A 12,530-nucleotide genomic window follows, 5' to 3' on the forward strand; every position below is an offset into this window, starting at 1 on the left:
ATCAACTGTCTGTGGACTTGGGATGCTAGTCCATATTCTCTCTAACAAAGGCTCCTAAATAAACAGCACTTCCTTGTCACCTTATTAGTGGGTTCCTGAGGCTCATCTCTCTGCTCAAGGTGTCTCTCTTGATGCTCTCTGAGCTCTCTCTCTAAGCGACTAATCCGGCCTTCATACTGGGACTTAAGAGCAGTCATCCGGACATCCAGTTCATCTTTCTGTTGATCTAAAGCTCCATTCCTTTGTTTAAGTTCTTCATTTTCTTTAGTTAACTGATCTTTTACACCTAAAATAAACGCATAATTATAATTAAACATCAGAAACATTCTGCACTTATCTGGCATGTACAATCAGTATTAGATTCTGTACTATACTATGTATTAGTTTTGATATACTCACTACCTATCTCAATGAGTAAATGTCTAAACATGTCCATGTCTATTATATATACTTCAGAAAAAAACATGTAAATTATCCTAAAACATCAAAAAATTTAAACTAATATAAATTAACTTTAGCAGGAGCTTGAGTATATATATATATATATATATATATATATATATAATTTATTACTAAGAATTGTAAAATATTCACATCATAAGGTCTATATAGAATATATTAAAGCCGGGCAGTGGTGGTGCACGCCTTTAATCCCAGCACTCAGGAAGCAGAGGCAGGTGGATCTTTGTGAGTTCGAGGCCAGCCTAGTCTACTGAGCAAGATCCAAGAAAGGCGCAAAAGCTACACAGAGAAACCCTGTCTCAAAAAACAAAACAAAACAAATAGAATATATTAAAACCAGATTACTGAAGCAAGGCATGGTGGAGCACACCTTTAATCTGAACACTTGGGAGGTAGAGGCAGGCAGATCTCTGTGAGTTCAAGGCCAGCCTGGTCTACAGAGCAAGTGCCAAGACAGCCAGGGTTGTTACACAGAGGAACCCTGTCTCAAAAAACAAACAAAATAAATAAATAAAATTAAAAAAGGGGAGCAGTACCCCAAGCCAATTACCAGCATGCTTCATAAATAGAGCAAACACATCATTAAATTTTCTGGGGCTGGAGAGAAGGTTCAGTTAAGAGTTAAGAGCACTGGCTGCTCTTCCAGAGCCATGTTTGGTTCCCAACACCCACCTGGTGGCTTACAACCATATGTAACTCCAGTTCCAGTGTATCTAACACCCTCCGTTGCCCTCTGTGGGCACCAGGCACACACGTGGTACACACACACATACAAAAAATTATACATATAAAATCAAAAACAAATCTTAAAAAAATTAAAGTTAAGTAAATCCAACAAATTCAAACAAACAAATTTACAATATTGCCTTCTCTTTTACATTTAATTTTGTCTGTACTGCATAATCAGGTTTTAGTGTGCAATTCAAATTGTAGCATATACATGAAATTACCAGCCAGGTGTGCAATTTTTGACTTTGCTGCTACAATTGCCTTCCTTGTCTTTTCATCCTTCTCAGTTATTTGCTGGCGGAGCTGCTCCTCCTGGGTGGTTCTATCCTGAAGGTCCTGACGAAGGCGTGACAGTTCAGACTGAAGCTGCGCAGTCTGCTCCTGGAGATTTCTTGCTTCTGTCTCTTTTTCTGATAATGTCTTTTCAAGGAAAAAGGAATATGTTGCTCAATCAAATCAGCACAAAGGATGTATCTTATAAAGTACTGGAACACGTCTTAAGGTCCTTCATGGTAAGGAGTGTCAGTGTTTAAACACATTATTCTTTACAGAGAGAATTAGGGACATTGGCCTTCCACCACCCCCACAATCGTACCTTCTGCAGAGTCTCTACTTGACCCTCCAGTGACTTTGTCTTTGTTTCAGATTGGTTGAGGGTATCTTTGAGCTCCTGCATTTCCTGGACAGAGATGTGCTGCTCCTGATGGTCTCCAGAAGACTGAGTGGACGTCTCCATGGCCTAAGATGATGAGTAGTAATAACACATGGTTACTTAGTGATGCTGCTGCCGCCAAGTGTAAAGAGGCAACCCCAACTGTACAAAATGACTTATAAGAACACTTAAAAGTGAACTTCAACAGCACAATCTTAATGTTCAAAATGAGAAAATTAGTTATGGTCCTCATACACATAGACGTTAAAGATGATGGATGCACTTCTGGCCCCGAACTCGGCCCCCAATGATGAGTCAAATGGCAGAGTGACATAAGAGCACACGCAAATGATACCCCTTTGGAAACGTGTTTTCCACAACAAGAAAAGCACATTAAAGTGCTAACAAACAGAAAAAGGATTAAAAATGTTAATAGTTATCATACACAACTTGTTTAAAGTGATACAAAACCTTATTAGCTGTAAAACTATTAGTTTGTTCAGATTAACTTGAATTAACAAGGAGCTACTGTGATGGTAAATTTTGGACTATCAACTGGATTATGGTAATGAACACCTAATTGATGTGCCCACTTTTGGGTGAATCTGAGAGGGCTTTTTCAGAAAGGATAAACTGAGAGTGGGAAGCACACCCTGCTCTATGGTTGGCACCCTAGACTGAATAGAAAAGGAAAAAGGAAGGAAAGTGATGTGAGCTGGATGCAACTCCTCCTTCTCTGCTTCATGCAGCATGTTCCTGCTGTGGAGCCACTGGCTGATTCCTTCCCAGCGGTGGGGGACTACATCCCCTAAATACGATGCTATTGGGTCACAGGAATGAGAAAAGGTAACTAATATAGCTCTGAAATAAGTTTTGCAAAGAAAGAGTATTAGAAATATGAAAAATAGGCCGGGAGGTGGTGGCGCACGCCTTTAACCCCAGCACTCGGGAGGCAGAGTCAGGTGGATCTCTGTTAGAGGCTAGCCTGGTCTCCAAAGCGAGTTCCAGGAAAGACAAAAAAAAAAAAAAAAAAAAAAAAAGGAATATGAAAAATAAGGCTGGGCATGGTACATCCCATGCACGCCTTTAATCCCAGCACTTGGAAGGCAGTGGTAGGCAGATCTCTGTGAGTTCAAGCCCAATACAAAGAGTTACAGGACAGTTAAGGCTACACAGAAGAGACTCTGTCTCAAAGGACAAACAAAACCAATCAACGTTTATAATTATTTGTCGTCACTGTATAATGTACTTGTGATCACCATCTTATATAACTAATCTCTGACCAGGTGTGATAGTGCACACCTGTAATCCAGTACTCCAGGAGCTGCCTCAGAAGGCTCAGCAGCTGCAGGCTAGCTTGGAATACAAAGTGAGAAGAAGGTCAGTACCAACGTCAAGCTTCCACTTCTACAGTGAATGCTAACTGTAAACTTGTGTGAGTTTAGACTCTAGGGGAAACCCCATCTCCTCCAAATACCTTATCCTGCTGCGCCTTCAGCTCTTCGTACTGCGTCTTGTACCTGCGTCCGATCTTCTTGACTTGAGTGATTGTTTTGACTTTTTCCTGTATATCAATTATTTTGGCATCTAAATCTTTCTGAATGTTTTCCTTTTCAGTTCGCACTTTGTTTAAATCTTCCTTCAGACTCTGGATTAAATTTTGGTTGTTAGTCAAGGATGCATTTGATCTTTGAAAAAAAAAAATGGAAGAGGAGGATTTTTAGAAGAACCAAATACACAAAATGTTTTGCAAATTTTAAAACATTTCAACTTCAAGTTTCCCGTAAGGGTCGTTTGGTCACATGCTCTTCTGGATGCACACTTGGTGCTGCTCTATGCAGCCTGCACCCCTGTATGTGATGTCACAAACAGAACTGTCACACCGAGACAATCTCAACCCAGAGCAGCAGCTACCACCAACTCTGTCCAGGCACAGTCAAGCTTTGGTTTCTTAAAGAAATAGTATCTCTCATACTGAACATGAAGACTGATTGGAATAGAGTGAATCATAAGACATAAACTTGTAAGCTCTAAAGTGTTCTGTAAGAGACAGGGCAAGCACAAATTCAAACCACACCCCCACCAAAAAAAACCCATTTACAGATGTACAAAACGGGACTACACAGAAAGACAAAAAGATGAATTATAAATTACTGATTATATTTTTTAGAAATTAGGCCGGGTGGTGGTGGTGCACGCCTTTAACCCTGGCACTTGGGAGGCAGAGGCAGTTGGATTTCTATGAGTTTGAGGCCAGCCTGGACAATAGAGTGAGTTCCAGGAAAGGCACAAAACTACACAGAGGAACCTTGTCTCGAAAAACCAAAAAAAAAAAAAAAAAAAAAAAAAAAAAAAAAAAAAAAAAAAAGGAAAGAAATTAGCTTTAGAGTTACAACATGTAGCTTTTAAATAATCAAAGGAAAAACTTCATACATGAACACGAAGAATTAAATGAGTGGTGGCCTGAATGACCGGAGAAGAAGGCAAAGAGCCACATGGAAGGGCTCTACCACTTCTTCCTACTGAGGAAGCACTTCAGGATCATATAAAGAATTGAAATAAACTTGAATTCTCATTAGAGCTGGTTATGGTATACACACCTGTAATCCCAGCACTTGGGAGGGTAACACTGAGTTCAAGCTCACCCTGGGTTACACATGGAATATACTCATGGGAAAAGAAAAATTCCTCTATTACATACATTTTAAACTTTTATTCCTAATACCTTGCAATTTCAGCCTTAAGCCTCCCAACTTCTTCATTTAGCTGCTGAATTCTCTTAGTGTGAATTTCCTTTTCAGACAGAAGCTTTCGATATTCTTCTGTATCTGGATCTTTCTGTTGATTTACCAGATGCTAGAATAACAGAAATGCATACTTGCTTTGCCAAGTTTTATAAACAAAACATAATAAAATGGCAAAATATCTAATTACTTCCATTAACCACAATGCATGCAGAGTAATCAAGTACCAAAACTCAAAGCTTTAGTTAGGACAGCAAAATCCAGCCAAGATAGAAGGGCAAGAAAACATCAAATGTTATTAACTGTTCATCATTTTTCAAAGCTGTGAATTAATGTCTATAAATCTTAAAGTCCTTTTTTCTTTTAACATTTTAGTTTTTACTGTGTGTGAGCGTGTGTGTACATGCCATAACATACATGTAGAAGTCAGAAGCCAACTGATGAAAGTCAGTTCTCACCATATTGCCACGAAGGTTCTGAGGATCAAATTCAGGTCTTTAGGCCTGATGGTAATTAGTCATCTCACTGGCCTATCTAGGAAAGCTTTTAGTATTATATACCTAATTTCAGTGAAGTGACATTTATAAGAAAGATACATGTTTTATAGTCTAAACATGCGAGACCATTCTAAAAGTCAGGCCAACATAACAAAAGTGCTCCTGGGTCTGGTTACCTCAACTTCCTTTCATGACTCCTCTCACTTCCTGTCTGGTGAGAGCGAAATGAGCAGTAAAATGCTCCGAAATTCTAAAATACTATTCCTGTACCACTACATGGTTACCATTGTACAGCATTTTCTGGGTGTAACAGAAACTACATTTCCTATTTATTTTTTGTCACCAGAACAATGCTTTAACATCCACATTTTGCAAATGAGGAAAACTCTCGTCCAGAGCAGTTAAGAAACTCGTGTGTAAGTTACATGCCACATAACTAGTATTTGCAAGGCAGACTTCTTACTAATGTACTATGCTATATGATCTTATCCCCGAAGGCCCAGTGAACAAGTTTTCTAAATGTGCCTCAACAAAATATTCATGTATTTCCACACATAAAAGTATTTCAAAAATAATGCTAAAGCTTAGTCACTTAGAATGACAAGAGCTTTAAATAATATATAAAGCATAAGTGAATTTAAAAAACGTGAGCTGTAACATGCCATATACTTGTGTGTGTGTGTGTGTGTGTGTGTGTGTGTGTGTGTGTGTGTGTGTGAGAGAGAGAGAGAGAGAGAGAGAGAGAGAGAGAGAGAGAGAGAGAGAAGTATTAGGCTTCTACTTATAATTGCAATTTTCACCAGTGTCCTAACTGTTTTTTCCATCTCTCAGTTTTATTGTATTATTCAAAACCATTTCTACGGTAGTAAATGACTAAGTGTAGTTACCTGGTTCCGTGCCTTCCAACGCTTGACATCTTCTTCTAGTAGCTTCTTCTCCGCCTGCAGCATACCGCTTTTTTCGCTTAGCTCAGCATTGGCTTCTTGTAAAGGTAAAATATCTAACTCCAGTTTCCTCACCTGAAAACAGTTTCAAGGTTTTTTTTTTTTTTTTAATAGCCAATATTAAATTCATTTACATCATTACAAACAGTAAAGCTTCTGCTCCTGACTGGTAAGACACAAACCTTTGCTTGCATTTGCTGTAGGTTCTGTTCAAGCCTTTCCTTTTCTTCTCTTAGCATCTTATTGGTCTCCATGACTACATTCATGGTTTCGGTTTTCTTCATCAGCTCTTCGTGTTGAGCCATTGTTTTTGCAGTCACCTGAAACAGACACACAGGTCACCAGCCACATTCAAAGAGCTATCTTTTTCCTACCCGTTCCCACCTTCCCAAATAATAAAGTACAGAGAATGTCAATTTCTACTTTAACCAAAACTCTGAAAACTTGAAGGCTTATTTTTCTGAGATGTGTGTTCATTTCAAATGATTTAAATGAAGGTAAGAGGTTTAAGAGACAGACTATAAAGGCACGGCAAGTGCTGCCAACAGAAGCACCACCCCACAGGTAAGAACGCTGTGTTTCTGCTTTCTGTCTTCTTTCTGGTCCTTTGGTATGAGCTCTTAAGTAATGTTAGTTAGATTCTTGGCTTTTCCCCTCTTCCTAAGAAGTCTCTCATCATTTGGTAATGTTATTCTAGTGTGGCTTCAACAATGTGAACTGTTTTCTTCCATTGGGTGCAATTTGCATAGGATATTACTTTATTTTGTGTGGATGGACATGTTCATGTATTTGTGCAGGTGCATTTGGAGACGAGAGGCTGACTTATGTCTTCCTCCATTGTTCTTTACTGTATGATTTGAAACAAGGTCTCTCACTGAACCTGCATCTCACTGGTTTGGCTAAGCAAGCTGGCCAATGAACTCCAGGAATCCACTTGCCTCTACTTTAGCACCTGGGTCCTGATTATGCTTGTGTATTAGTTTTGACATAATGTGTGTTAATTTCTTGGCTCATACTATATCTGAGTTGATTTCCCCCCGTGAACTTGTTCACGAGCGGAGCTTTTAGTGAATGTTCAATAGCCTAAAAATTGGCAAAGAAAACAGAAGGCTGAGACTAAAACATAATCTTACAAGATGACCCCATCTGCTCTTTTCTTCTCAGGGTTAAACTCCATGAAATGTAGGACCTAATATTTCCATGGTGAGATAGCAATTAAATCTGAATTGTATTTTCAAACCAGATGCAATTCTGTATCGTTCAACTTCTGCTAGAGACTTAGTCTCATAAATCTAACTACCCACTTTCCCCTGGTAAATGGTTTCTCCCCAGCAGTCAGGTCAACTGCTCATCCCATGTTTTGTTTCTTATTTTCCCATCAGAGAGCAGGTATGGTTAGTTTCTTTCCTTCTAGGTATGGGGGTGCATTACTAGGTCTCCTCACTGTGAGTGAGCTCAGCAATAAGGTGCTGAGAGGTACTATAGTTAAAATGGGAGCTGACTACTACCAGACACCTCACTACAGCACTTCCCGTTCCTCTCTCCAGTTGTTACTTTTTCAGTTTTTTCTTTGCTGAAAAAAAAAAAAAAATTTATACAGTAGTTTCAATCTATTCTAGAAGGACTCTAGATTTTTACTCTAGAAGGACTCTCAAGGTGTAAATATAAAGCAGTTGCAACAGATTAGAAAGCTGGAATTTAAATACCATACACTATAGTCTCACTGCCTCGTGTGCAGTCTCAATCCTTAACTATCATCCACATGTTATAGATAAGGAGACTAAGTTCAGGGAAGCTGAGAACTAATCCTATGGAAGTAGAATTACAAATCAGACAGCTAGAACAGAGCCTCTAATCACCATGCACCTAGGCATACTAAGTAAATGCTACATGAATTTACAAGGTTAGGACGAGTGCTGACGTCACATTAAATTTCTGTAGCATGGTGGGAATAAAAATGAGCTTTCCTCTAGGCTTGGTGTATGGCATACCTGAACCTTCTCCCTCTCTGCATTCAGGCTATCCTGGAGTTCTTGCAATTCCCGTTCCAGAAGTTCAACTCTTTGTCGATACCGCAGACTCTCAACCTGAGCCACCTCAAACCTAGTTTCGGCAATTTCTTTTTCTCGTCGTATAAACCTACAAGAAAACACATGTTAAAATTGTAGAAAGCTAAGTATTTAGTATTTTAAACTTGGGCAATTCTTAAGATGACAAAAAACATTTACTTTAATAGTTATTTTCATATTTCAATGACAGACTAGTTTTCACTTTTGCGGTTAGACAGCAGCATTAGAAACATACTATCCTGGGCCTGCCAAATAGCTCAGGAGGTAAAAGCACTGGGCGAGCCTCTGAACCGGAACCAGATCCCTGGAACCCCCATGAAGGTGGAAGGAGAAAACCAGCTCCATGAAGTTACCCTCTACTTCAACAGGTGTGCATGAGCACACACCAAGATACAATCATTAACATGGAGAAAAACATTATCTTTAGGTTGTGTACAAGAGCACACACCTGAGATTATTGCCAACACTTGGGAGGGAGAAGCAGCCGGGGTTAGTGAGAAAAAGACTATCTCTTTAAAATGATTTACGAGACATCATTTTTCCTTCCTTTCTTTCTTCTTTTATTTATTTATTTTCTTTCCTAAGACAGGGTTTTCCTGTGTAGCCCTTACTGTCCTGGAACTCAGAGATCCACCTGGCTCTGCCTCCAGAATGTTGGGATTAAAGGTGTGCGCCACCACCACCCAGCCTAATTTTTGTTTCTTTTGTTGAGATGGGATCTTGTTATGTAGCCCAGCTATCCTGGAATTCCTAGTTCCCCGCTTGGTCTTCTGGGTGCCAGGATTACAGATGTGCACTGCATCAGCACACACAGCTAGTGTTTAGTTTCTCACTAAGAATGAGCTCAAGTTTTCACTACCAGATTCAATCTTAAAATCATTTATTTTATTTAATGTATCTGTCAACAGTGACCACTAGGCTACTTGGCCAATTAAGATGGAATGAGCCGTCCAGTATGCCGCTATGCCTGTCTTACTACGAAACCACTTTAAGTAGAATGTATTTGACTTACCTAAGAATTTCTAAAATCTGTTCTTGAGATTTTCCGTCTTCACTGAGAGATGTATTTAATGGTGCTTGCACAACCTCCTTCATAGAGGCAACTACCTTGTCACTTAATTTTTCGATTTGATCATGAAGTAGTCTGTTTTGTTTCTCTAGATCTTCACAGCGAGACACGCTCTTGGAAACTTCATCCTACAAGCCAAGAATCCATTATAATCATTTCCCAAGTATAAAGAAAAAAAAAAAAAAAAAACCATTTCATTTCTCAAACAGGATCTACTGTAATCTGCAACAGTACCTTCAGCACCCTCTCTCTTTCTTCCCAGGATGCTTTACATGCCAACAACTGTGACTCTGCCTTCTGAGTTGTTTCTTCCAAATGCTGACGGACTGATGTCATTTTTGAAACCTGTTCCTTGGCAGCCTGCAGAGCTTCAACATCAGCAGCATGCAGCATCAATTCTCTCTCATACTTATTCTGAGCTTCCACAGCTATTTTAGCCTGCAATTAACAATTCCCCCATTGACAAAGAAGATTAAAATCCACTACGTGAATACTTTCACACAAAAAATGTATTTTCTCTGTGTGCACGTATTTGAAGACCTCAAGAGCTCCATCTCATTTCCCTCAGACAGGTCCTTCCTTCCCTGCATCTGTCTGCTGCCGGCAACCCTCCACCTTCCCTACGTAGCGCTGGGGTTTCACATTCTGCGTGGAAGCTGGAATCCAAGCTGTGGCTGACAGCTCACTGCTTACAACTATGAAAAGGACACTCACCTGCTCCTGACAGTCGCGCCTGGCTTGCTGTTCATTACTTAAAGCCGTGCTGGCTCTCTGCAGAGCTTCCTGTACTTCGTTCTGCACACTAGAAAGTGTCTTCTTCAATTCAGATAACTAAACAAAACAAGAGTCAGGCACAGCTACTACAAACTTGGAAAATACTTAAGTTCAACAATCCAATTAACTAAATTGAACACAGCCATAATTCTGACGTAATCTACAGTTTTTACTAATCCATATCCTCTGCCTACCAGTTTGCAAAATCTGAGGCAAAGCTTCTAAAAATAGCACTAATAGGCAATTTTATAAACTGGTCTAAAATTTTCAAAAGGAAATTTAACCAGATGCACAGAATAGAGTAAAATACAAATTTAAAATTGATAGGTATGCATTCAACCCATTTTCTGCTGAAACAAACCAAAGTGTAATTCCTGAACTAGGGAAGAGGATTCAAACTTTGAAGAGAGAGCTCTATGGACCCAGGGAACTCACCTGCTGCTCCATGCTCTCAATGGCTTTTCTCTTGTCATCCTGAAGTTCCTGTTTCTCTTTCTCAACTTCCATCAACTTTTTCTCCAACTGTGTCTGAAACTCTGCTGATTCTTTTAAACGGACTTCAATGTTCTTATGTACTTCCTCAGTCACCTTCACCACAGCACAGCAAGAAACAAAAGGGATAAAATTATATGTAATATTTTTTCCATTCTAAACTGAACAGAAACCAAACTGAAGTTACTATTTTTTCTTATACAAGAGGAATCCCTAAAACGCTGATTAGCCAAGCAGATTATGCCACATAAATCTAGAAGCATAACTTCTCTTTCAACCTGGCTCTTATTCATTTCTGTATTGAAATCCAAATCTCCTATTTCCCTGTCCAGCCTCATATATCTATTTGCCCAGATCTACTTGGTCTATCATTAAAAGATATTTTCCTTATATACTGATACCCAGTGATGCCAATTACAGGAGGATTTTCCAAAATAGAGTGGCCTTACTGTTTTATCCTCCACAACAATGTATCCTCAATCTACCACATTAATCTTTGAAGAAAATTTTCTAACTATGACACATTAAGAACCAATGGTCCCACATAAGCTCATAGACATAATTTAACATATTTACCTGAAGTCTCTCTCTCTCCCATTGACATCTTTCTCCTATTTCCCCTCAATGTCTGGTCTGTACCTATTCCTTGCTTTCTAAGTTTTGTAGATTTTGTTTTGATTTATTAGAACCAAGAACTTTTCAGCAGTAAGAACAATGATGCCAGTCCAACCGATACCACGCTGCTTTACATACAAGCAAGTTCTTAACTAAAGACAGTGTGCGTCCCACATACCTGCTTCTCCTTGTTCAGGGACTCCTCTAAGCTAGTCACCATTGCCCGGTACTGCTCCACATTGCTAGTGCTTGTCTTGAGTCTCTCCTTCAAGTCACTGACCTGTTCTTCAGCCTGCCTCAGCTGACTCAGAAGATCATCAACATCATCTCTGTCACTAGGCTGACCTGCAAGACACAGAAAGCTCTAACAAAGTACTTTCAACGAAATCTTTAAGTGGTTTTAAAGACGACTATCAAGAGTGCATGAAATCGGGATTAAGGCAAAAATTATCTATAAAGTGTATTTGAATCCAAGCTGAATACCAAAATATAAATTAAGCCAGGCATGGGGGCACATGCCTTTTTGTTTTGTTTTGTTTGTTTTTTGGGACAGGGTTTCTCTGTGTAGCTTTGCGCCTGTCCTGGAACTCACTTGGTAGCCCAGGCTGGCCTCGAACTCACAGAGATCCGCCTGGCTCTGCCTCCCGAGTGCTGGGATTAAAGGCGTGTGCCACCACCACCCGGCCTGGCACATGCCTTTAATTCCAGCATGTGGTAAGTTCTAGGTAGGCCAGCCAGAGCCATGGCAGCCAGGGTCCAAAAAAGCAAGGAAGGAAAGAAGGAAGAAAAACCTAATCTGTCATCTCATTGCTTCCAAAAATTCAATGATTGAAATCTCATCACAGAAATTAAAAATATTTGAGAATATCAAACCAAATCTACAAGCTGTAGTTTATCCCAATTTTTATTTTATCTAAAATAAATGGACAACGAGCAAACTGCAGGTTGAAAAGAATGCTTTGTCATATAATATCAGTAAGAAGAGATTACTGGATAGTAATAATACATCTACTAAACATGTACCAGACATCTGTATCTGTATATGTATTATATACAGACAAGCTTGTTTCCTACTATATAGAAAACGATATATAAAGATTGTATGGAAACAGGTTTTAAATTTGAAACGGCAGATCTGTGCAAGACAGCAGAATATACGCAATATTTAATCCAAGGACACCAACCAATACAAATGTGATATTCTTTGACAGGACCTTATCATAGATTCAGTAAAAACAAGAGAGACCTCTGGCGGTTTGAATGAGATCCACACCGCCCCATAGGCTCATACATTTGCAAGCTTGGCTCCCAGTCGGTAAACTACTGGGAGGGGTCGGGAGGTGTAGCCTTGCTGGAGTAGATGTGTCACTGGGGTTCGATTCTGAGAGGTTTCAAAAGCCCCAGGCCTATGGCCCCTCTCTGCCCACAGATCTGGAGATCAGGATGCAGAATTCCCAGCTACTCTTAGCACCACGACTTTTTG

General features: G+C 39.6%; 1 protein-coding gene across 1 annotated transcript in view; it reads right to left on the reverse strand.

The window, feature by feature from the left end:
* The window catches only part of Tpr (translocated promoter region, nuclear basket protein), a 59,714-nt gene that overhangs the window by 18,500 nt on the left and 28,684 nt on the right, over positions 1 to 12,530 (reverse strand). Inside the window, 13 exon segments of the mRNA XM_036202759.1 lie at positions 81 to 286; positions 1,413 to 1,611; positions 1,787 to 1,930; positions 3,321 to 3,531; positions 4,569 to 4,699; positions 5,972 to 6,103; positions 6,211 to 6,348; positions 8,020 to 8,167; positions 9,110 to 9,294; positions 9,401 to 9,604; positions 9,881 to 9,997; positions 10,376 to 10,528; positions 11,226 to 11,392. Coding sequence (XP_036058652.1) covers positions 81 to 286; positions 1,413 to 1,611; positions 1,787 to 1,930; positions 3,321 to 3,531; positions 4,569 to 4,699; positions 5,972 to 6,103; positions 6,211 to 6,348; positions 8,020 to 8,167; positions 9,110 to 9,294; positions 9,401 to 9,604; positions 9,881 to 9,997; positions 10,376 to 10,528; positions 11,226 to 11,392 — 2,135 coding nt within the window.

The sequence above is a fragment of the Onychomys torridus genome, chromosome 11 (genome assembly GCF_903995425.1).
Source record: "Onychomys torridus chromosome 11, mOncTor1.1, whole genome shotgun sequence".
Classification (NCBI taxonomy): domain Eukaryota; kingdom Metazoa; phylum Chordata; class Mammalia; order Rodentia; family Cricetidae; genus Onychomys; species Onychomys torridus.